General features: G+C 45.5%; 1 protein-coding gene across 1 annotated transcript; it reads left to right on the forward strand.

Annotated features, from left to right (window-relative positions):
• The first annotated feature begins 6,931 nt into the window (after positions 1 to 6,931).
• On the forward strand, positions 6,932 to 25,143 carry LOC129345048 (trypsin-3-like). The gene is made up of 6 exons (XM_055002026.1): positions 6,932 to 6,986; positions 13,676 to 13,807; positions 14,098 to 14,257; positions 16,744 to 16,885; positions 18,817 to 19,083; positions 24,994 to 25,143. The coding sequence occupies exons 1-6, from the start codon at positions 6,932 to 6,934 to the stop codon at positions 25,141 to 25,143; spliced, it is 906 nt and encodes a 301-aa protein (XP_054858001.1).
• The last annotated feature ends 908 nt before the right edge of the window (positions 25,144 to 26,051 follow it).

Consider the following 26,051-nt stretch of genomic DNA (forward strand, 5'->3'; position numbering starts at 1 on the left):
CTCCTCTCAGTCCCAACTCTGTTGAGGGGATAATGATAACAAGGACTGGTCACTGCTCTGAGGGGGCACTAAACTGTCTAGATGAACGATACATAAGTGCACTTGTTGTTATTGCCTCTCTTTGTATGCACATGGAGCACCAAGACTGCAGAAGATTAATTTGGGATAGGGGGTCATTTCTTCTGAAAAAGAAGAAATGAAAATCACCCCCTTTTCGTTAGTAGAAATTGACTGTGGAATTCAACCTCCGGTGCCTTCTCTTCCAGTCACCTGCCTGTTATGTGGCTCAGATAGCCTTGCTTGCAGGTCAGTGCGTCCCATGCTGCCCCCTGGGGGGGTCAAAGGTGTGTCCTGCACCTGGAAAGGTTGAAGAACTCTGCTCTAATATAGTAATCTTTAGACTTGTGCATTTCTTTTGTTATTAACTACAATAATTACAAAAATGGTGTATTTTGTAATTATAGTAATTAATATGAAAACAAAAAAATAGTTCAAAAATGGAATCAGCTGCCTAGGGAGGTGGTGAGCTCCCCTTCACTGGCAGTTTTCAAGAAGAGGCTGGGCGAATATTTGTCAGAGATGCTTTAGGCTGATCCTGCACTGGGCAGGGGGTTGGACTAGATGGTCTGTATGACCCCTTCCAACTCTATGATTCAATGATTCCTTACATAATCAGCCTATAACAAAATAAAGCCATGATTTTCTTTCATTTTAACAGCTTTCCCTTATTCCAAGAGGAAGTTTCTGTTTCTCTCTTTCTGGGCTGTTTTCTCTTAATAAGGGCATATAAAGCTGTGTTTCTTGGAGTGAGAGGCAAGCCTCTGGGTTTCCTTGATTGATTGCAGATGGCAGCCACTAAGATTACACATATGTGTGGGGTAGTCCAATCCTGAAGCATATGGGGTGGGACTTTGAATCAGATGAGCGTTGGCTTCACATACTGCAGCTTGTCTGTTTGTCGGAAAGAAGCCTTTGCAAGTTTTCTTATGCCAAAGTACAGTGTACTATTTATACTATATTATTCCTTTCTTTCTTACCTTACTTCTCAAACAATTTGTGTGTGTTTTCTAATTCTTTCTGAAGCTTTTTTTTGTTTTTATTTGAGGCTTGCCCTCCTTCCCTGCCTTATTATTTGATTTGTGGCAGACTTTCTGGCTTCCTTCAGCCAATTCCGGCTCTTTGGAGCCCAGTTTTTTTTTTTATTTAACTCCTCCTCGGTCTTATCTGCTTTATTAGCCCTTTGTGACTTGCTGTGATGGTATGTCAACTCAAAGAGTTTTTCCTCCTATTAAACCCTTTTTGATTTTTAATGGTCTCCCTCCTCCCCGCCAAAGCGGCTGTGCTTCTTTTGGAATTAGAGTTAATTTGAGATTTTATCTGTCTTGTGTAACTTCGTCTGTGATGTATGTCTGGGTGTCCCAGCTATAACCCAACCACAACGTTTTATTTATTTATCGTATCAGACATGTACAGTAATAAAATTACATACATTTCATACATACATTGTAGAGTCTTATCTGACATTGCGTCGTGGCTGGCAGGGGATCTTGTGTTTTTGGTGGGAAGAATGTGCAGTATGGTGAAGTCAGAACGGGGAGAGGAAGGGGTGATTTAAAAAAAAAAAAACAGGCAACAGTAGTAGCAGTTTACCTGGCTCTGGAAGTCCCCTCAAAGGCTCAAGCTACTGTTCTTCAAGCTACATTGCTGCCGTGCCAGTTCCTCAAACTACTTTATGGATTGCTGTTACCCAGGGCTTTTTTTCAGCAGGAATGCAGTGGAACAGAGTTCCAGCACCTCTTGAAAATGGTCACATGGCTGATGGCCCCGCCCCCTGATCTCCAGACAGAGGGGAGTTTAGATTGCCCTCCGCGTCGCTCCAGCAGCGCAGAGGGCACTCTAAACTCGCCTCTGTCTGGAGATCAGGGAGCGGGGCCTCCAGCTGTGACCATTTTTGCCGAGGATGATTTAAACTTTAAAAAACTCCCCTCTTGTTCCAGCTAACCCAAAGTGACGTCATTGTGCGGTCCTGAGTTCCACCACCTCTTTTCCCAGAAAAAAAGCCCTGCTGTTCCCTATTCCTAACAATTCTCCCATAGATTTTAATGTTAAACATGGGCACCTTTCATTGCCTCAAAAAGGGGACCCCTTTATTCTATCTGTCTGATATTTGGCATCTTAGATGTCCCAGTGGAGTACTGCAACCCCCTGAACTTTGTCTTGTTCAGATAGAAAAACAGGAAGGCACAGACCCAAGAAAAGGGGGGGGATACTTCCATAGAAACTAGAATTATGAAAATGAAACAATTGTAACAAAAGAAGCAATAATGGAACAAAACCATATGACACAATCCAATGAGGTAACAGTCCCTTTGGGAATAAAAAATAAAAACAAAAGAAACGACACAAACACCCATGCACAAGTCTAGTAATTATTCACCTTCTAGATTTTCTTGTCCACTCAAGAAAAGCAGGAGGTAAAAAGGTATGACAGTGCAATAGTCAGCAATGTGAGAACAAAGTCATACAGATTCTGTGAGACTCAAAAATTTGCTCCCTTTTTGGTGGCCATTTGGTTTGTTCTATTCAGAGTTATTCTATTTCTAGACATTTCTCCCTCAATTCATATTCATTCTCTCTTTCATTCGTCTAAAACCAGGGGCACAGGATGAATCAAGATCCCCCCTCCTCAGCTGTGATATGGTTTGCTTCTTCCTGAAGAGGATTTATTGATCGAGCAACCAGCCGATATTTTACTTACAGCCATAAAAAGGCTCTTCCTAAATTAAATTGGAACTAGAGACATCCACAGCTTGGAGATTTGTCAGGGCTCCTTAGCATTTAATGGCTGTGTTCAGTGAGGGGAATGTTAAACACGAGCCCTTTGGCAGCCCCAAGGTTGAATCAAACATTTTTCATATCTGAATTATGAGGCCTACCACCTAGGCCATAGGTGTCAACTCTGAGTTGGGAAATTCCTGGAGATTTGGGGGGCAGAGCCTAGAGAAGATGGAGTTCGAGAAGAGGAGGGAGCTCGGCAGGGGTATTATTCCATAGAGTCTATGCTCTGAAATTGCTATTTCCTCTAGGGGGACGGCTCTCTGTGGCCTGGAAGTAATTTGTAATTCTGGGAGAACTCCAGGCCCCACCTGGAGGATGGCAACACTAGTTATAGGTGGGAGGGGATCCATGCCCCAGGAACAGGGCAACTGCTTTGCATGCAGAAGGAACTAGATCCAATCCTTTCCAAGCCCGTGGACTTCAATCACTTTAGAAGGGCATAACTCTACTTAGGGTGGCACTGATTGTATTGGGTTCAATGAACCATTTTCACAGAAGTCTATTTCATATGTTGTCATTTATCAGAAATGATGCTCCATTATTGGGAGAGGCAGGGCTCATTTTGAGGGGGAACACGCAGGAACGCAGTTCCGGCGGTTCCCCAAAGAGGTCACATGACAGGTGGCCCCACCCACCTGACTCTCGGCCATTTTGAGCCCATTTCAGCCTGGATTGGGGCCGAAACAGCCCGGATTGGGCCTCTGACGAGTGGTAGGTCATTCTCCCGCTCAGCAGCGGCCCAATCCTGACCATTTTGGGCCCCTTTTCAGCCATTTTCAGCCCCTTTTTGCCATTTTGGGCCCAATTTCGGCCCTGAATGGCCAGGATTGGGTCCAAAACAGCCATGATAGGTGATGTCAGGGGTGTGTGGCGTATGCAAATCAGTTATGCTAATGACACACTTCTGGTGCTGACAAGGGGTGTGGCATATGCGAATGAGTTATGCTAATGAGTTCCTCCAGCTCTTTTTCTACGAAATGATCTCTGGGGTAATAGGTAAGCGGCAGTGTACCTCTTGCCTATGCATGGAAGACTCCCTAGCATTCCATATGAATGCATGAAGCTGCCTTATACCAGGCCAGAACCTTGGTCTAGCAAGATCAGTATTGTCTACTCAGACTGGCAGCAGATTCTTAGGTCTTTCACATCACCTATGAACTGCATCCTTATAATGGGAAATGCCAGGGAACGAACCTGGGACCTTCTGCGGGCAAAGCAGATGCTCTGCCTTTGAGCCATGCTGCCACCCCATAAGTGTGAGCATGCTCAGATCCTTTTAAGGGAAGCTGCTAGAACTGGACCTAGGCCTGGATGACTCCCCTGTAAGAGGGAAACTGACTTGATTTCTTAATAGAATTCATGCTAATTCCAATATGAAATAATCTAATTTAAGTTTTTAAAATGACAAATGACCTGACTCTCTTAGAGTATTTTTTTTTCTTGGCACAGCCTGAAAATCTATGTGCAATCAATGCATGTAGGAGGGGGCCCCTAGGATCAGCCTAGTCCATACCCTTGACCTTCATGGGTCCGTTGCATTTTGTGCCCAGATTCTCCGCTTGCAAAATAGACTCTGTGCAGAACAGCTAATCCATGAAGCTGGCAAGAGGAATGGCCAGCAAAGGCAAGCCCGACATCCATGTTCCCCCCTCCCTTTGAATATGCCCCCCTTCCTTCTTCCTTCGCAATACTGTTGACAGTGAATCAAACTCTTGAGTCATTTGTCCTGCAACCTCCCCAATGCGGTAAGCATGCCAACTGCTTTTTTATTTTGGTTTTTAAAACTCTGTGAGCAATAATAATAATAATAATAATATTTGATTTATATACTGCCCTTCAGGACAACTTAACATCCACTCAGAGTGGTTTACAAAGTATGCTATTATTATCACTACAACAATCACTGTGTGTGGGTGGGACTGAGAGCTCTGAGAAGCTGGTGACTGACCCAAGGTCACCCAGCTGGCTTCAAGCAGAGGAGTGGGGAATCAAACCCGGTTCTCCAGATTAGAGTCCCGCCCTCTTAACCACTACACCAAACGGGCTCCCCTGGCAAGTTTATACAATTGTTCAGTGTAGGGTTGCCAGGTTCCCTGGAGCCCAAACCAGGGGGACAGAGGGGTTGCGAGGGGGCATGTGCAGTGAGTCCTTTTCATCAAATCAGCCCTTCACAGGAGCCTTCCCTTCCTTGTTGCTCTGGGAATGTCCTCGTTCCCGGCGTGATAAGGAAGAGCTTTGGAGCTCCTGGGCCCATTTCCTGAGCTTTCTCCCTCCCCTGCACTGGCTAGGTGAATGGTGGCTGGGGGTAGAGGCTGGGAGTGAGGGATCCCCCACTCCCACCAGGGGACTGGTAACCCTAGTTCAGCGTGCCTTGTGTTTTAACTACTGCAATGGTGGTTATGTGGGTGGGGGAGCCAAATTCATAACAAATTAAGGCAGCTGCAAAAAATGCTTTCTGCAACGTCTCCCTAGCCTGAAAAATGGCTTCTTACCTCGACCGAGCTGGCCAACTGGATCCATGCTATGGTAACATCAAGACTTGACTATTGTAATGTACTATACATAGGTCTCCCATCTAAACTAACTAGGAGACTCCAATTGGTGCAAACCACTGTGGCTTGACTGTTATCAGGAGTGAGCAGGAGTATGAACATCACTCCCGTCCTGCAGTCACTCCATTGCCTACCTGTTAGTTACCATGCTCAGTTCAAGGTATTAGTTATCACTTACAAAGCTCTTCACGGCCTTGGTCTGGCATACCTATGGGACTGCCTCCCTCCCTATGCTCCTCCATGGTAGCTTCGCTCTTCTGAACAGGGTCTCCTGCAGGTGCCACCCTGCACATCGGCAAAATTGGCAGCAGCTCGCACACAGGCTTTCTCTGTGGTAGCCCCTATCCTGTGGAACGGCCTGCCTGAGGAGGTCAGGAGAGCCCCCACTCTCCTGGCTTTCCGCAAACGATGCAAAACCAAATGATCCAAAAAGGCTTTTTACTCAGATAGGAGGGCTGTATTATAGGGAGGGGTCTCCGATGATCCGCTAATGAGTTAGGATAGGAACCACAGACCTCACCGCTATGTTGTATTGGGTTCCTGTTAATGCTATGTCTTTGTGAACTTGTATCTATTTACCCTATGGCATTGTTTATGGAAATGTTCCTGATACTGATTGCACTAATCTCACATTGTATAATCCACCTTGAGTCTCAGTGAGAAAAGCGGAGGTATAAATGGCATACATACATACATGTCACATGTAATGGCCAATTAATGCAGTGAGCAGTTGGAGTGTGTGCAAGAGAATAGGAGAGGGAACATGGCTCAGTGGTAGAGCGTCTGCTTTGTATGCAGAAGGTCACAGGTTTGATCCCCACATCTTCCATTAATAGGATCATCTCACAGGTGATGTGAAAGACCTCTACCTGAAGCCCTGGAGAACCACTGCCTGTCAAAGCAAACAATACCAGCCTTGATAGACCAATGGTCTGATTCAGTCGAAGGCAACATCATGTGTGCCAATAAGGAGCAGCCTTGCCCAGATGCTAGAAATGTAACGAACCTGTTGGACCAGCCGTGCTAAGGCCATGTTAGCAAAGAGTGCTTTTTCTTTGGGGATTGTCCTGACCGTTTGACTTGGCTTCTGTGTTGTGGAGCTGGAGCCTTCAGAGGCTACGAATGATCTGCTCAGGCAACCTGCCCAGTTGGGGCCTTTTGCTCCCTGAATGATGCCCTGCACAGGGCGGTGAGAGACAGGGCCCCTTTGGGAAGACGTTCATGCTGTTGGCCCGCAGAAGCTGCCAAGAAACTCGAGAGGCTGCCATCCAAGCTTGTGAAAGGCGGCGGTTATGCCCCTCGAACCGTCCTGATGTGGAAGTTGAGAACATAAGGTGAAGTGGAAGCCGTCAGGCACCGGTGTCCTGAAGGACCTCTGTGAATAACTGACTGTTCTCTCTGGGGTTTGGGTTGTCATAGCAACAGAAAGAAGAACCAGGAGACCCAGGCATGAGGGGAGAAGACGATTCAGCAAACCTCCATCCCAAGGGTAGTTATCCTTCTATTGGAGCCCTGAGCAATAGAAAACAAACAAATACAGGATGAAATATCGCAGCCCAAAACTTCTGATTATTCTACATCTCCTTCCCATGACTGGTGAGTATCTAACCCCTAATGGTTTGTCCATCGGCTTCCAGCCCATGAAGCAAATTTGAAATATATAACTTTCAAATAAAACGAGGTCTTGTTTGATATTTTCACCATGACTCCATTTACATAAATTATTGCAGAATTTGTGTTTGTAGGCCCCAGAATGGGGAATTCTTGGGCATGAAATATTTATGCAGTCTAGGGGTGAGCAAATATTCCTGATTTTATTCCCTTTTGTGTTTGCTTATACTTTTCTTGGCAGCTATATCAGTTCTCCACTTTGAACTGTTGCTTTTCTAGCTCCGTTTGTATTTGTGCATGCACACCGTACGGTTTTTAGACACAGTTTAATTATACATGCAATATATGTCATTTATATATATGATATATGCATAATCCTGATTTATTGAAAAAGGGTGAATATTCGTACATTGTATGAAGAGCATTTGATGGGGGAGGAAACTCAAAGCATCGGGAGGTTGATTTACACAAAAGATGAGAAACGAAAGGAAAATGGAAAGGAGATGTATGGAATCTTTGCTGAATACAAGGATGGACTAGCCATTTAACTTACTGGGAAATTTCCTGGTGGGATGCTTATAGGGCCACTGGAGGTTAGGAACAAACAAAGCCAAGCCCCCAGCAACTTTGCCAGTGGCTCAGGGGTCACTACGATGGTTCAGTGGCAATTTTGATCAGTATCAACTCACCAAGTGCCTCCTCCTGTACTGCCCTCAGTTTGTGGGGAGCTGTTGTCTGTTCTGCTAAGCCGAGTGGCCCCTAAGGCTCTAGCTAGTAGCGCCAGAAAGGCACTACCTACCTTGCTTCTAGGGCCATTTGAACTTTCCAGGTTGCCACCGGTGAACAAGGACTTGCTTTTGCATCACCCACTGCCTGATCCTTGTAGCTTTAGATACTGGGGATCGAACCTGAATGCCACTCAGCTTGCTTGGGAGAAGTCAGGAGCACTGAAGACAGGGCCTTTGTCCTCCTTCTTAACTAGCGGGGAGGACTGATTTGAAGCAGGCCGTCCTTCGGGTCTTGATCAGAAATGTGAATATCTTCCTGGATTGCATTCTTCAAATGGCATCAAAGAAGAAGGTAGAGGTGCCAAGGCTCAGACTGGGATGGAAACCCTGCAAGGAAGCATTGTGTTTGCATCTGAGAACAAACCACAGGAACAGGCCATTATCATCCTAATGCCCCAGAAGTACAGGGGGCAACTCCTGGCAGGAGGTAGTTCCCCTGGTACCACATGCGCATGCACAAAGTGTGCGCATGTTCCTGGAACTGCACAATGACGTCACTTTGGGTCAGCTGGAACGGGGGGGGGGTGTTTTTTAAAGTTTAAATCGTCCTCAGCAGAAATGGTCACATGGCCGGTGGCCCCGCCCCCTGATCTCCAGGCAGAGGGTAGTTTAGATCGCCCTCTGCGCCTGTTCCACCGTGTTCTGGCTGAAAAAAAAGCCCTGCTGTCCTTCCATCAGGGTAGCCAACTTTTTCATCAGCCCCTGCAGATGTGCCCTTCGACAGCAACATGATCCGCAGAAATGAGCAAATGACAAGCGCTCCATTCCAGCTGATTTCTGCAGCTCTGCTAGGGTTGCCAGATCCAGGCTGGGAAATTCCTGGACCCTGGGTAGAGCACAGTTTGGCAAGGTCAGGGACCTCAGCCCGGTATAATGCCCTAGAGTTCACCCTCCAAAGCAGCCATTTCTCAAGGGGAATGGATCTCTGTTGCCTGGAGGTCAGTTGTCAATCTGGGAGATCTCCAGCCATTGCCTGGAGGTTGGCAACCCTAACAGGACTAGTCTGGGTTTATCCCCCTGGCTATCTGGCACCCCTAATATATGTGGAGCACAGTACTGCTTCCTGCTCTCAGGCGCTTGCAATTTAATTTTACAGGAAGGGGTGAATGTCCAAGCAAAGGAAAGGGTTTCATGGCCATGGGGTAGGGCGGGCTAGTACTTTGGACTCCAGTAAGCTAGGGGGATAACCAAACTGACCTCCATATACTTTGCAGCCACTATAATTCTATGGCTTATTGTCCCCTTGCTCTGCCTTCAAGTAATTAAAATCCCCGTGAAAAACAATTAGATTTTCTATTGCTCATTCCTTTACTGCCTCTGGAGAAATCATGGCTATAGCTCCATGAATAATCTATGACTCGCATCCTGGTAATGTCAGGGAGAAGATGATAATAGAGTATCAGATCAATTAGAGCCTGTCCCTGAAGACCCATCCACTACCGCTTCCCTACCCCTTGCTGCGCAGCGGAGGTAGGGGGGGGGGCGATGCTTAAAGAGTGTTTACACTAACAGCAGGGAAGAAGGCAGATGGAATCCTCCCCTTTCTTTTCAGTTCCCAACAGGTGACGTAAAGGAAGCCCAGAATTTATGACAAAGCACAAAGGCTAAGGGCCAAGCTAGAAGTGACGAGTTACACTTGAATGGCAAGTGAACAGACTCTCGTGTATTCCTCCCTGTTCACTTGCAAGTTGTCACTTCTAGCTTGGCCCTAAGAAGAATGCCATGTTCCAAACTTTGTTATGGGGTGAAGGGGCAGAATTCTGCTCCAAGGTAACCCAGATTCTTTGCCGAGGAACTCTGGATTTTGCAACCTGGATATCGACCAGCCTGGATATTAAATTCTTCACCTGAGTTTATTGAACTGTTGTGTACGGACACAAGGAGTATGGCAGGGCCTTCTCTGCAGGGTCACCTTGCTTGGGGAACTCTCTGCCACTTTATCCGTGGCACCTTTGTTCAATCTCCGTGACCAAGTAAAAACATTTCTAAAGACATTTCTATCTTCCCTGTATTTTAGTGCTCGGGTTTTTATTTGGTTTGCGGCTGGTACTGTTCCCTCGCTTAAAGCACCACTGACAATAATTTCATGTCGATTCATAACCTGTTCATTTTATCTAGAGGCTGTTCTGCCCATGCTCACAAACACTTGTTATGATTGCTTACAAGTTTTGAGGAAGGGCCCTGGCATTTAAAACAAGGCTTCTAACCGGATCCTTGTTCCTAATTAAATCTTAACCAGGAGACTACAAACCCAGGTCTTTCGTTCACAAACTCAGCCACTCGCTCTCTGTCTCACAGCAGACCTGCCTCACAGGGGTGTTGTGAAGATAAAACGAAGGTGAATCCAAAGATCATCCAGGGAGCTGCATCGTGGAGTGAGAATTTGAACATGGGGGTTTCCAGTCCTGGCTAACACTGTCTCAGCAGTGCTGCTTCTATTACTTCTATCAGAGGACAAGTACGAGGACAGCTCTCATCCGCACTGTCTTAAAAGAGCAAGCAAACTGAGGATTGCAAGTCATACTGAACATTACAGAAATACTTTTAAAAAAACACACAATTTCTTTCTGAAGAAAATGGCTCTGCATAATAGAATACTTATCCGCACTTAAGGGAACATTAATTTGCTTGTTCTTGACTCTTGTCAGCTACCGTTGGCAATTTCCCGTCATTTTTCTTGGAAAATGGTTCTAAAAATATGCAAAAGTCTTTGAAAAAGGCATGCATCTTCAGCTTGGAAACATGAGAAGGCTAGAAGAGCAGTTCCAGTGTCAGCCAAGGTTTGGCTGATTTGAGTTCATGCTCAGGGCCAAACGGATGCTGGAAAGTTTGTGACCAGGTCTTGCCAATGTCTTCTTCAAGGGCAGGAGCAGTTCAGCACGTCCCCAATTTAGATCAGTGCTGCAATGCAGAAAAAGGGTGTGTGTGTGTTTTTTGTGTAGTCATGGAATAACCATTCATGTGTATGTGTGTGTGTTAGAGAAGGGCACAAACCGAAATACAAACCAAAGTTCATCACAAACCGGGCTGGTTCGTGGTCTGCAAATCAGCAGTTCACCAGAGCCCGTTTCTGATGAACCGCCACAAACTTTAGGCTGGTTCGTTTGGTTCGTTTTTCAGTTTGTCACGGCAGACAGCCTGGCGCCGATCAATCAGTTTCCTAGGCAACAGGGGGGAGGCTTTCTGCAGACCTTCTGCTGCTCCGGAAGTGACGTTTTACCAAGTGAACCGGTTCACAAACTGGGGCAAGTTTGTGAAAGTTAATGGTTTCCCCAGTTCATGCCCATCTCGAGTGTGTGTGTTAGGATTCAGTCAGCAAAAAATGCAGGGTTGAATTCTTCTCCCCTGCACTGCAGTCCAGATCTGAAATGGGCTCCTGAGCTGCTTCTATTGCCCTTTTAAAAAAACACTGGGAAGACCTGCTGTCAAGTTCATTTGGTGACTCTAGGCCAGTCATATTCTCCCTCTTTCTCTCAGCCTAACCTACCTTACAGGGTTGTTGTATTGATTAAAAGGGTTGAGCTGTCCTGCGATCTTTGGGAAAAGAGTGAGAGGGAAATGTGACATTCTTTATTAAGATATTTGTGCCCCACCTTTTCCCCCAATAGGGACCCAACACAGCTTCCAGCATCATTCACTTCTACTCAGTTGTATCCTCCTAACAACGTTGTGTTGAGAGTGTATGACTGGCCCAAGATTGCCCAAACAGCTTCTATGGAAGAGAGGGGATTTGAACTTGGGTCTCCCAGATCCTAGTCCGGCACTTTAACCCCTACACTATAATAACTTTGTGCTTATATACCGTTCTTCTGGATTGATTAGTGCCACACTCAGAGCAGTTTACACAGTCAGATACCCTGTGAGGTGGGTGGGGCTGAGAGAGCTCTGAAAGAGCTGTGACTGGCCCAAGGTCACCCAGCTGGCTTCAAGCGGATGAATGGGGAATCAAATCCGGTTCTCCAGATTAGAGTCCTGCTGCTCTTAACCACTACACCACCAAACTGGTTCTCTGCTGCACGTAAGCCACATGTTCCTTCTTAAAGCAAATAGCATCTGCATGAGGGAAGGTTCAAGAGACAGCACAGATATGGGATCCAGATCAAGGTGAGAGACAAGACAAAGAGAAGGGTTGAGCTCCCCTCCTCATACTCTGCTCCCTGACCTTTCCCTTGCCGAAGCAGCTTTGGATATAAAATAAAAAAAACGGGAAGCCTGATGACGGAATTTCTGCTGTCCTGACTCTTTTGGTCTTCAAATACATGAAGTCTTTTAAAAGAAATAACTTAGTGAAAAGGGCAAAAGCATTTATGAGAGGCGACAGAAGTCTAATCAGAATCCAGTTCTGAACATGCAGCCTTTATTAAGCAAGAAATGATAATAATAAAAGTGTACTCATATACCACTTTTCTAGGCAGATTAGTGCCTGACACAAAGAGCATAATTTTGCAGGCAGACGACTAAAATTGGTCCTAGTTTAGTAACTGTCCTAAGCAGCGAAACAGACAGGCATTTTCATTTAATGTTCGAGGCTCCAGAGCAAAGAAAGAAAAAGGAGCAGGCCAAATTTCTAAGCTAAACATCGGTTGCTGCCTAGCCCCCTTGGCCAAAGGTGCAACATGGAATCCAGGGGCCTCCAACTCTAGGCTGAAGGACTCTGCTAAAAGAGTTGTCTGTTTTATTAGGGGAGTATGTAGGCTGTGCGCTAGTCTGGGGTGGGGTGAGGTAAGTAAATGACTTCACACAGTACATAACTGTAGACCAAGCAAGTTCAGTCAAGCCCAGAGGAATTGTTTTAATAAAAGGCTTGTCAGAAACAAAGGGCAGCTGTCCAATGCACATAAAGGACGATTGGCTAGTATCCAGAGCGTCAGCAAAGAATGTGAGGCTTGGCCCTTTGGAAATGCAGGTTAGCCCATGGAGATGCCACCAGCTTAATGGAGAATTATATTTCACTTAGACATCTTGACATCTCATATTTCTAATTCTCATGATCGTAGTAGGAAAGAACAGTGAGTGCTTGTGCTGAGATTGCCTCCTTTTACACTCCATTGTAGGGTTGCCAGCTCTGGGTTGGGAAATTCCTGGAGATTTGGAGGTGGAGCCTGGGGGACGGTGAGGTTTGGGGAGGGCAGGCAGCGGGGTATAGTGCCAAAGAGTCAACCCTTCAAAGTACCTATTTTCTCCAGGAGAACTGATCTCTGGAGATCAGTTGTAATTCTGGGAGATCAACATGCCCGGCCAGGAAATTGGAAATCCTAGTCACTATAAGTCTCTCTACACAAGACATCTTACACAGGGACGCTCAAGTGAAAGATCTTACAGTTTTTCTCCCATTGTGGATACACATGAACTGCTAGGGAAACACAGTACACTTGAATATAAGACCACACAGAAACTAAGAGTCTCTCTACATGAGATGACTCAGCGCATGTTTGTCTAGTGTTGGGAAATGCAATGTTAGCCGGGAAGTGTAGTTTAAAAAGACAGAGCAGGCAGAGATCACTCCTCAGAGGGTTTGTTAATTTCATCTTTGCCTCTCTGAAGGCTCTGTCAATTTCACCTCTCCTTCCTAGGAGAAGATGAAATTAACAGACCTTCTGAGGAGCAATCTCCACTAGCTCTGTCTTTTTAAATTACCCTCCTGTAGAGAGGTGAAATTGACAGAGCCTTTGGCTCTGTTTTTTAAACTATGCTTCCTGGCTAACATTGCATCTCTCTACACTTGAGCATCCCCGTGTAAGATGTCTCATCTAGAGAGATTCTAAAATGTCTTGTGTTGAGAGACTCTACATTATCCCAGATTCCCCCAGGAGCTTTTCTCTCTAAAGACAGTGAAAGCAGATGTCTAATAATAATTGTGCCACCCGCAAAATCTCTGTGTTCCAGTGCTCAACCAGGACTTCAACAGCAGTGTTGGGAAACCCCCTGAAGGCCACCAGGAAATCTTCAGGATCCATCAAACTTCAGGGATCGACTCTCCTAACTCACCCTCTTCCTCTGCAGAGGCTCTGAGCTCCTGTAAGTCTAAAACTTGTAAGGGAGTCACCTGTTTGACAAAGGAACTGTTGATATCCCCCCATTCTCATACCACAGTTATCCCTTTGGTGTCGTCTCTTTGTTGGGGACCAAGGAAAATAGGAAATAAGTTAGGTTTGCGCAGTGTTCACTTGTCTGACATGTGAGATGATGTTCTTGGCTGGCCCTGATCTGGTATGTGGTGTTTTGCCCTTGCTAAACCAATGGCAGTTCTATGGCAATTCTATATGTACTTTGCAGATGGAGATGACAGTTCTATATGTACTTTGCAGATGGAGAGAGCGATGTTCAGCGCATCATTGGGGGATACATTGTTCCACCCCATTCTTCCAAGTACCTAGTGTCTCTTAAGAGGAATACCGGTTACCATTTCTGTGGGGGAGCGTTGGTCAGTCGCAGATGGGTCTTGACTGCAGCGCACTGCAAAACCGGGTAAGGCCCCAGAGGAGGTTCCAAAACATCTGGGAATAATCCAGGTTCCTCGGAATACTTTAAATGGAAATGGAAATGGGACTGCTGGCAGGAAACTTTGGAGAGATTAAAAATTGTGAGAAATGTTTGCTTATGTTTGATTCCTGACTTTCCTCATAAATACGCTTAAGGGTGTTTGACACCCATTTCTATAAAATTACAGTGAAAAATCACACCATAAAACCAAGACTCCCTCAAGCACCAGGAGCCCTAAATCAAACCCTCATTCAAAATCCTGGCACACATCACTGCCCCACAGCTCCTTCTAAACTCTTGAAGAGAAGATAATCCTTCTACCTCCTCTGATAACCCACTCCACAGTGTGGGTGCAACCAAAGAAACAGTGTGGATTCTAGCGAAAGTCAAACCAGTAAACTGAAGCAGAGGATAAGGAGGAGGTGATCTGAGGGCAGGGCACAACTAGTGAATGGAATTTTATGGGGAGGGTAGGTCCAAGATGCAGGGCCATGATGGAAGGGCTTTCGAAGGAAGAACCAGAGGTGTAATCGTTAGAAGGTTGGAATTGGATCTGGGAGACCCAGGTTTGAACGTGCCCTTGGCCATGAATTTTCGCTGGCCGTGAATTTTCGCTGGCCGTGAATTTTCACTGGCCGTGAATTTTCACTGGCCATGAATTTGGTGTGTGACTCTCACACAGTCACACACCTAACCTATCCCACAGGGTTGTTGTGAAGATACAGTGGAGGAGGGGAGAATGTTGTGCTCCACCCTAAGCTCTTTGGAGGAAAGGCGGGATAAAAATGTACTAAGCAAGCATGGACAAAAAGATTAACAATAATGTTCAGATTGTGATGATGGATGTCCAGCCCACCCCCATCAAGTCACCAGTTACCACCTTGGTGCAGGAAAGAAAAGCAAGGAGAAGCTCTTTTTCATTTGTAGGGGGTCTCATAATCTCGGACAGGCCCTTAATGGTGATGGTAGCCATGAAGTCCAATCCTTGACCTAGTTTAGGTGAATAGCTGTGTTGGTCTTCAGTACAACAGCAGGATTTGACCTGGCAAAGCAGCCTTTGCATGGATGTTAGCCTTCAGGATTTTCATCACCAGGTTCAAGACTACCTCCACCAGCTTGGCCAAAGGATTTTTTCCTGCGACGTGAGCTTCCGCAGATGATTTTGAAAAGTGAAGATCTGGAAAATATTCCACGCAGTCCATTCCTATATAGCTGAGTATTGCAGCCATGAGAAAATCCCACCAAAACGATGAATATATTTCTTCTCGGTAGAAGCCAATAAAATATTGCATTCTTAGTCATTTTTTGCAAAGCGCCTTAGGCAATTCTATTTAAAATGATTTAAATACATACATAAATATTTCAAGTTTTTAAAGTCGACTTGCTGTACTATGGTCGCCTGACTAGCATGAATATCTGAACTGAGCCACAAAGGACAAAGCTGGGGGAAGGCCAACATTCCTCGCCCCCCCCCCCCAATGATGTAATTTCTGGTCTCAAGAAAAAAGCTAGACTTGGTTACCTTCTTTCTGATAAGAATACCAAGATTACCTATAAAGTAGCCAGATATTGTTTGATGATATTCAGGTCTCGGAAATCAAATTGTACTGTAACTAGATCTTAACTCCAAATTGTTTTATTTGTTCTATTCTATGCTTTGAACTTTCTTTTTGGTGCAATAGTGTTATATGATTGGTCAAATGACTGTAAATAAAGAAATGAATGGACTTGAACTGATTGGCCAGTTTGTTGTAGTGGTTAAGAGCAGCAGGACTCTAATCTGGAGAGGCAGGTTTGATTCCCCACTCCTCCACTTGAAGCCAGCTGGGTGACCTTGGGTCAGTCACAGCTCTCTCAGAGCTCTCTCAGCCCCACCTACCTCACAGGTTGATTGTCGTGAGGATAATAATAATATACTTTGTAAACCACTCTGAGTAGGCATAAGTTGTCCTGAAGGGCAATATATATAAATTGAATATTGTTGTTGTTATTATTCCGCTTGAAGCCAACTGACCTTGGGTCAATCACAGCTCTTTCAGAGCTTTCTCAGCCCCACCAACTCACAGGGTGATTGTTGTGGGGATAAAATAACACACTTTGTATATCGCTCTGAGTGGGCGTTAAGTTGTCCTGAAGGGCGGTATATAAATCAAATGTTGTTGCTGTTGTTATGTTGCAGGCTTCAAGCTGTCCCTTCTACTTCAAGGGAACCTGAACTGTCAACAGTTTTTTACTAATTTGCCACTTGCTAATACCACATTCTGTGTCCTTAGGATACTCCCTCCAACCAGATAGCCTTTAATCAAGCTACTGCTCCAGCTGAGGACTCCCTCTACCCATCAACTCACGGTTCTGGATATTACTACAGTCCCCAGCTGTAGTAACCTCCAATACGCATGAGCAGTTTTATTACTCTAGCAGACGTCCCTGTCCAATCAAAGCCTCACATCTTCTCTTGCACTTTTTTTCAGGATCAACCAAATGTTGATCGTTGCTGGGGAGTATTCTCTCTCCACTTTAGAAGGCACAGAACAGATATTCCGGCCTGTCCGCATGGTGGTCCATCCAGATTACAGCGCCATGTCCAAAAATGCAGATATCATGCTCATTAAGGTAATAAAGCTGTCCTTTCTTGGAGGGCGCAGGGATTCAAGAAGATTCAAAGGAAGTGGTCTGGATTACCAAGGATGTGCTCGGAATGGCTTCTTGGGTCAAAGATGTTGCCAAAGAAAGGAGTATAGAAGAAGCCATCAAACCGGCACTTCTTAATATGGTGCTTCTATTTGTTCTGTGTTTGTCAACCTTTCCTTTACCTAACTTGTCATTTTTTTTTGTCATTTCAGGCTGTAAACACTGTCTTTCTGCTGCATGTGTTTATAACTAAAAAGACCTGTAATTGTCTCCAAGATGAAGGATACAGACTGTGGGCTTTATCAGCTTTCCAGCTTTCCTCCTCTAATCTGTTCCTTTTCCAACTGATTAATGTACACTATGGTCTTTGAGATGCAGGACTGGAATCCTTCCCCTTATTGGTTGTGTTGGAGAGCACCATCAAGTCATAGCTGACTGGCTGACCCTGGCAGGGTTTTCATGGCAAGAGACTAGCAGAGGTGGTTTGCCATTGCCTGCCTCTGCAACTCTGTTCTTCATTGAAGGCCTCCCATCCAATTATTAACCAAGGCCAACCCTGCTTAGCTTCTGAGATCTGATGAGATCAGGCTCACCTGGGCTACCCAGGTCAGGACCTTCCCATTATTAATCCTGGGTAAATCAGAGCCAAAGAACAGCAGTGTTACTCAAGTGTTTTTACAAAAGGTCATTGAGTATATACATTGCAACAGAGAAAAATGCAACAGATGGCAGACATCTCTCAATCCAGTGTGTGAAGGGCAATGAGAAAGGACATCTCCATCACAAGATCAGAGATTTTCTAATGAAGCTCTGACCCAACTAACACCCATTCATAAATATGGCAAACGCTCTGTGAAAGGGGATTTAATTTTTAGTACTCTGTGTTTTATTCATACCTCCCTTTCAGCCAATAATTTCCACACATAATCAAGACACCAAAAGCAGTGATCTATGAAGAAATATGGGTTAATTGTTTACATAATAAGCCCATGACACATTCCAGCATTCAGGGCACAAATGTGTAAGGACCAGTAGCATTGGAGGGCTTTATATACTCTCAGTGCAGTTTGTTTACAGGACAATTGTTATTTGTTTACAGAATAAAGGATCAGAAGGTTAGTATTAACAGTTCTTCAGAATTGCATTCTCCAGGATACATGGCACCAAGCAAGCTTGATTGACAGGACAATTAGACCTCACTGTAATATAAACATGTTAAATGTTGGAGCCATACTTCTGTTACGGCTTAAAACTCTCTGGGTAACTGCTTTTCCAAGGCTATTGCTTAGTTGCGAAGTGAAAACAAAAGAAAATGTTTACAATTGAAAAGAACATTCTTCTTTCAATGTTGACCTGCAGCTTAATCTCCTAAAATGTGGGAGAAGGAATCTGCTTATCAAGGCAAACTTTGCCTTCTGTGTGTTTAGCTTCAATGATGCTCACATAGAAAAAAAATCCCTTTACACTCTGAGTTCAACCAGATCTCCAGCACTCAGGAGCAATCAGAAGCCTTCCCAGTCTGGTAGTTATTCTGGCTCCTCGCTGTCTGGTTTTCATTTTCCAAGGCAATTGGAACCAGGAAGTGAAACAGTCATGAAAATCTGTGCATTTTATAAAGGAAAAAAACCCTGTGATGGAACAGGAAAAGGCACAAAAACAAAGGATCCTGGGTTCAATGAGGAGCAAAAATTGAAACGTTTAAATTCCCGGAAACAGACATTCTTAATCATTCTTGCTATATGGGCAGATTTTGCTATCAACAGAAGCCTCTGGAATCTTAGCTCTGCCAAAAAGAAATTATAGTAGATGTTGGAAAGATCTGGCTAAGAGAGGCTGACTGTGGAAGGAATGCTGCAAATGCCTTTGATTTTACTGATCAAACCTGTCCCACCTCTCTTGCTTTCCCTAAACAGTTGAACAAGCCAGTATCATACAGTGCCTCCGTCTCCATTGTGCCTCTTCCTCATCAAGGATCTACAGTAAGAGATGGCCGCTTCTGCCAAGTCTCCGGATGGGGCTACACCACCCCTATTGGGGGAAGGACATCTGACACCCTGCGCAGTGTCTACCTCCCCATCATCGCAACTTGGAAGTGTAACAGCTCGGCTTCATATGCCGGATACATCACAAAGAATATGATATGCGCCGGGTTCAGCACTGGCGGCAAAGATGCATGCCAGGTATATTCTGGCCTCTTAACAGAGGCAGAGAACTATTTTAAGTCAAAAACGTTTGCAATTATTTTTATAAAGACAAAAGACGTAAAGTTACATGCTTCCCATTTTCCTGAGCTGGGGCATGTTTGCAGGAGAAGGTTGCTCCATTTGGTTTCCTTTGGAGGAGAGATTTTTTTGGGTAATATTTGTTTTATTTACAAGTATGCCAGCAAAGCACAGGCATAGAGGCCAAAGAATGCTGGGAGCCATGAGATAGGCACAAACTGGAAAAAAACTCGAACCATGTGGTTCGTGGTTCATCAAATTTCACAAACCATGAACTTTCATGAACCTGCCCCTGGTTCGTGAACCAGTTCGTTCGGTTTGTGAAAACGTCACATCCAGGTCAGAAAATTGTCACTTCTGGGCCAGCAGAAGTTCATTTCCAGGTCAGCAGAAGGTGTGCAGGAAGTCCATCCCCTGTTGCCGAGGAAACTGATTGATTGACACCAGGCTATCTGCAGTGACGAACCAAAAAATGAACCAAACAAACCAGCCTAAAAGTTTGTGACGGTTCATCAGAAATGGGATCTGACGAACTGTGGTTCGCGAACCATGAACTGGCCTGGTCCATGCTTAATTTTAGTTCATATTTTGGTTCGTGCCCATCTCTAGCCATGATATATTTCCAGGTATCCAGTGGCAGATGGTGCCATGACAAGCAGATGCTGTGATTGAGCAAGGAGAGCATTCAGCTACATTCCTGAAGGCTGCAGTTTTGAACATTGGGGCTGAGTAACTAGTGTAGGAGTAAAATAGCTGAATTATGTAAGGCAACAGAATTTCTAAATTGGAGCGATAACAGCATGGGTTATTGGTGGCAGGGGGGAATGGCTTGCCATTGGCACGTTCAACTTGGTACAGTATCATGTTTCTTTAGAAGGTAGAGAGAAAACCAGAGCTTTGCTTGGGAACAGGCTATAGAGTGAGTCTCCTCGGCGATGTTCGTCAAGTGTAGGGAGACACATTGTTAGCTAGGAAGCATAGTTTAAAAAGACAGAGCTAGTGGAGATCACTTCTTGGAGGGTTTGTCAATTTCATCTTCACTTCCCCAAAGGCTCTATCAATTTCACCTCTCCAGTCTAAAACTATGTGGGAACACAACCAGAGGGCGGTGAGGAATGGAAATGGGCTGGAGCTGCCTTCCAGAACCGTGCTTGGACCTGGAGTGGTTATAATGGGCTGAAATTTCCCTTCTGGCATTTCACAGCTCCTTCACACAGCTCCAATGTATAGCAAAGCATTTGCCCTGCCATCAGCTCTGTCTTTTTAAACTACCCTTCCCGGCTAACATTACATCTCCCAACACGTGTTCTTCAAATGTCAGATGTGTTGTGTAGAGAGACTCTCAGTTCAGGGGCAGCCTTTGTGATTCTGGGGCTCTGGGCAAAAGGACAGATTGGGCCCCCAGAATCACTACCCCCCCACACACACCATCCCTCCCACCAGGGCAAGCAAAGTGTGATTCTCACTCTATGCAAGGCTGGTGGAAGCCCCTCCCCCTGCTGGAAGCTGGCTGGTCAAGCCCTAGTTGAGGCTAGGTTGCCAACTCTCAGTTGGAGATTCTTGGAGATTTGGGGGGGGGGGGGTGGAACCTAGGGCTGGCAGGGTTTGGGAAGAGAAGGGAGCTCAAAAGGGTATAATGCCATACGGCCCACCCTCCAAAGCAGCCATTTCCTCCAGGAGAACAGATCTCTGCAGTCTGGAGATCAGAAGTAATTCCAGGAGATCTTCAGGCCCCACCTGAAGGTTGGCAACCCTAGGTGAGGTGGGCAGATGTGATTGCAGAAGCTGCAATAGACTGTTCTTTGTGGGGGGGGGCAGATGTGACTGCTTGGGGGCCCTCGCCCAGTGTGTCATCCAGGGCAGCTGTTCTGGTTGCCCATTGGCTAAGATCACCCCTGAGTCAGTCATTTTTCCAGAGCTGAAGATAATTTGAAGGAGGTGTCATTTCTTGCAGTGTGTTTGCTCATCCCACCACGGGCGCTGTGGTTTTTTGGGGTGTTTCAAATGGCTTTTGATCAGATAGGACAGTGCGGAAAAGGCAGTTATAAATAGTACCTTCTCACCCTCTAATTAAATCTGCATTGGGGAGGAACAGAATTTTCTCTTTCTTACGGCATAACCTTCTTGTAGAGGTAAAGGAAGGCACCTCTTTGGCCAGGTTCCACTGAAGCCGTAAAACCTTCCTTTTAAAACATGCCTTTATCTTTTAATGGGGTGAGTGAGTTATTTTACGGCATGGGTTTTAATTCTGAGCTGTAACATTTTATTAATTGCTACACCGTTATAAATTTCACCATGTTGTTTATATGTTTTTTAACCAATGGAGGACTGGGTTTTGGATTTCTCGCTAGCTTTTCTAAGCTTCCTGCTTGTCTGCATCCAACCAAAGGGATCTTGCCAGAGACCTATCCATCTGTGGATAACTTTTGGAATTGGCTTTGCCTTGACCGCCAATCCCATGAGCCTCAGCCCAGAGCTGGGCATTACAGCTTCCTTTTCCTGTTCGTTATCGCCATGAAAGCACCATGCAGCCACGTAAGCAATGGGAGTGATGCGTTTTCCTCAGTTTTGAGGCAAGGAGCTTATGAGGTAGCTAATTTCCAAACACAAGGAGAATGTGGCAACAGAACATATCTAGCTAGTTGCTGTAGCAATCAGCAGTGTCACATTCAGAGATATGGTACAGGCAGATGTATGTTAAAAAGAGAAGTGGAAGTACATTCACTGTGAGTCGCTTTTTAACGCAAGCCCGAGTGCAGCCCTAAACCATTCTAGAACACGCCACCATTCTTACTTCGCTGTGCATTGCAGGTAGGCATGCCAACTCCAGCCGGGGACGTTCCTGGAGATTTGGGAGTGGAGCATGTGGAGGAGAGAATCTGGGGAAGGATTTCACCTAGAATCTATGGTATGCCATAGAGTTTGTCCTCTGAAGTTGCCATTTTCTCCAGGGGAACTGATTTCTGTAGGCTGGAGATCGATAGTAATTCAGGGGGGGGGGGAACAGGCTCCACCTGGAGGTTGGCAACCCTAATGACAAGGAAAGGTCTTTTGAGGATGACTTTACAACGTCACCCTTTCCTGAACCACACATCTTACTACTGGCTGCTGATTTTGCTACTGCAGCATTTTATTAATAACTGCTTTTATTAGCTCTTAAAAAAACTAGTTTTGCTGTTTTTTGCTGCAATTTTTTCTCTCTGAGGCTTCTGGCAGGTTGCTGTTTAAGATTTTGATTTTAGATTATGTAATGTATCCTTAAATTCTAATCGCCTTTATCACTTTTTTGCAGTTTGATCCCACTTTTTGCAGCCACCTTGGGCATTATTTATTATAGAAAGGAAGACTACCAGTCTTCCTAATAAATAAATAAGATGGGTTGTGGCGGGGAAGCTGTCACTCAGGGAATCTTGCCTGCCTTTACTGAGAGCCAAACTACAAGTGACACCTGACACAGGTTGGACACTTGTCAGCTTCCCTCAAGTTTTGATGGGAAATGTAGGCATCCTGGTCTTACAGCTTGGCTCTCTATTACAGCTATAAGACCAGGATGCCTACATTTCCCATCAAAACTTGAGGGAAGCTGACAAGTGTCCAACCTGTGTCAGGCATCACTTGTAGCTTGGCTCTGAGAGCCAGGGTGGCTTAGTGGTTAGAGTGTCAGACTGGGATAATCCCCAGTCTGGCATGGAAACTCACAGGGTGACTTTGGGCCAGTCACAATAGCTCAGCCTAACCAACCTCACCAGGTTGTTGTGAGCAGGGCTCATTTTGAGGGGGAACGCGCCGGAACACAGTTCCGGCAGTTCCCCAAAGAGGTCACATGTCAGGTGGCCCCACCCACCTGACTCTCAGACATTTGGGTCCTGTTTTAGCCTGGATTGGGGCTGAAACAGCCCGGATCAGGCCTCTGAGGGGCGGTGGATCACTCTCCCGCTAGGCAGTGGCCCGATCCAGACCATTTTGGACCACTTTTTGGCCATTTTCAGTCCCTTTCTGGGCTCAATTTTGGCCCTGAATGGCCAGGATTGGATCCAAAACAGCCAGGATAGGTGATGTCAGGGGTGTGACATATGCAAATCAGTTACGCTAATGACATACTTCCTGTGATGCCTAGGGACGTGACATATGCTAATAAGTTATGCTAATTAGTTATGCTAATGAGTTCCTCCAGCTCTTTTTCTACGAAATGACCCCTGGCTGTGAGGATAAAAATGGAGGAGAGAAAAATAATGTAAGCCACTTGGGGTCCCCATTGGAGAGTAAGGCAGGGTATAAATGAAGTAAGTCAGTAAGTAAACTGATCTTAGCAAGTGTTTGATGATGAACCCAAGACAGAACTTCCAGCTCTCTAGGGCTGCCAACAGGCTCGGAGAAAAATGTCATGTCGTGAAATTGGCTAACCTGGCAGACAATAAACGCTGATCTCTCTAGGCCTTTAATAGAAGTTTAATGTGTGGAAATGGGCAGTTGAAGCTTTTCATAGTGTAGAGGTAAATCATATCACCTGGCAAATGATATCTCATTAAACTTCTGTTACCTATACATCACCTATGTGGCAAATTGGCTCGACAACGAATTTCCACAAGCTTCTAACCTGGAAACATTTTGTTTACGCTTACTCCGTGAGAAAGGAAGGGGATTTTTTCAGCTCCCAATACTGCCATTTCCTTTGATTTTCTAGAAAAGATAGCGAGAGGTTCTCTGAGTCACCCCTGCTTTTTAAACATAGATCTTCCTCCCCCACCTTTCTTCTACACTTCACACATCCAGCTGTGATTCATCTTCATTCAGGAAGGGCATTAATTTCATAGGAAGTAGGATCCGACATGCGGAAGCTTGTGAGAAAGGCCATTGTTTCCCAGCCTGTCAGAACCGGGTCACGAAGCCTCTGAAAGTGGGTCGCAAGCCAGTCTTCCCCAATGGCCACCCCTGTCCTTTGCACTGATCTCTCCTCTTCCTCCATATCAGCTTTTCGCTTTCTTGCTTCCCCCTTTCTATGTTTCTGCAGGGAAATCAGCATGTGTGAAGCTGCTCTTTTAAGAACCAGTTTCAGTGCTTAATTTGAGGCAAGGCTTTGATCTGTATTTTGGAAATGAAAATGACCCTGGAAATCGTATTTTCCATGTCATTCATGAGTTGGCATTTTTTTCTTCACTGCACATACACATTGATTGATAAAGAATCAAGTAAAATGAGTCCTCCTGACTCCTGACGGTTACCATAGTGAATTTCTTAGAATCTTAAGGGGAATTCGAGTGAATAATGGAGAAGAAGAAGGTGATCAAAGGCTGTAGCCTTCCTACGCAAAGGCTGTGTAGCTTGGAATGCCACCTGCCTGCAGCTCATAGCAAGATGGGACGTTTGTTGGGTTCTCAAAAACATCTGGTTGGTCGCTGTAGAAGATGGAATGTTGGACTAGATGGGCACCAAGATCATACTTTCCCTAGGGAGCTAGAAAACCTTGGGACAACCCAGGATGGGTCCTGGTACCAACTAAATTTGGACTTGTGGGTCACCATATCCAAAAGGTTGGGAACCACTGAGGTAGGCTAACTGAACAAACCACGACTAATTTAAGTTCTTTGTGGCTGATCTCTCTAGTTCAAGTTTCATACTCTCTAATCTACCACACTGGCTTGGGTGGGGTTGGCAGTCACATTGCAAGTGGGTGCACCAATCTTACCACTTTAAAATGAAGGAGAGCAGGAGGCCTTAAGAGTCTAATAACCCTGGCCAAAATTCTAGAAGATGGAAAATGAAATAGTGGATACCTGCTGACCGCTTATGAAACGTATTGATGTGACCCAAGCATCAGTTCTCACTTTTCTTTTTCCTTCCTTCCTTCCTTCCTCTGCCACATCCCAGGGAGACTCAGGGGGACCGCTGGTCTGCGAAGGACGTGTATTCGGAATAGTTTCCTGGGGACACAGCTGTGCCAGCCCCCGATATCCAGGTGTCTACACAGCAGTCGCCAGCTTTCAGAAATGGATTTACAAGACCATCTTCAAGCAATAGTCCATTTCCTGATAGGCATCTTTTTCACACACAAAAATAACAACATGATGCCGTCTCTATGTCCTTGTTTTGCTGAGTGATTCATTTTTCTTGGGAGACGCTGGGTTAAAAATTGCATTTGGGGGTTCCTGTTTTAAGTTTTTTTAAAAAAAGTGTCCATTTGCACGTCACTCCAGAAAGCTGCTGTAGCATAGTGGTCAAGTGGTTGGGTTGCAAATCGGTGCTCTGCTGGTTCGAATCCCACTACTGCCATGAACTCAGCAGGTGGCCTTGGGAAAGCCACGCCTCTCCGCCCCAGCTCCCCTGCTGTATTGCAGGAATAATAATGCGCTACAAGAGCTGCTGTAGCATAGTGGTTAAGTGGTTGGGCTGCAAATCAGCGCTCTGCTGGTTTGAATCCCATTACTACCATGAGCCCAGCAGGTGGCCTTGGGGAAGCCACTCCTCTCCGCCCCAGCTCCCCTGCTGTATTGCAGGAATAATAATGTGCTATGAGAGCTGCTGTAGCATAGTGGTTAACTGGTTGGGCTACAAATCAACACTCTGCTAGTTCAGATCCCAGTACTGAGCTCTGCAGGTGGCCTTGGGTAAGCCACTCCTCTCAGCCCCAGCTGTATTATGATAATCAGGGCTCATTTCGAGGGGGAACACACAGGAATGCAGTTCCGGCAGTTCCCCTAAGAGGTCATGTGTCAGGTGGCCCTGCCCACGTGACTCTCAGCCATTTTGGGCCTGTTTCAGCCTGGATTGGGGCCGAAACGGCCCGGATCGGGCCTCTGACGGATGGTGGATCACTCAGCAACGGCCTGATCCTGAAAATTTTGGGCCCCTTTTCAGCCATTTTCAGCCTCTTTTTGCCATTTTGGGCCCAATTTCGGCCCTGAATGGCCAGGATTGGGTCCAAAACA

Source organism: Eublepharis macularius, chromosome 17 (genome assembly GCF_028583425.1).
Source record: "Eublepharis macularius isolate TG4126 chromosome 17, MPM_Emac_v1.0, whole genome shotgun sequence".
NCBI lineage: Eukaryota > Metazoa > Chordata > Lepidosauria > Squamata > Eublepharidae > Eublepharis > Eublepharis macularius.

Bases quoted from the DNA above. Each gene is read 5' to 3' on its own strand.
- LOC129345048 (XM_055002026.1), top strand. From the start codon at position 6,932: ATGAAATATCGCAGCCCAAAACTTCTGATTATTCTACATCTCCTTCCC. The intron at 13,808-14,097 runs GTAAGTCTAAAA...TGTACTTTGCAG, and splicing joins TGCAGAGGCTCTGAGCTCCT to ATGGAGAGAGCGATGTTCAG. The intron at 19,084-24,993 runs GTATATTCTGGC...GCCACATCCCAG, and splicing joins GCGGCAAAGATGCATGCCAG to GGAGACTCAGGGGGACCGCT.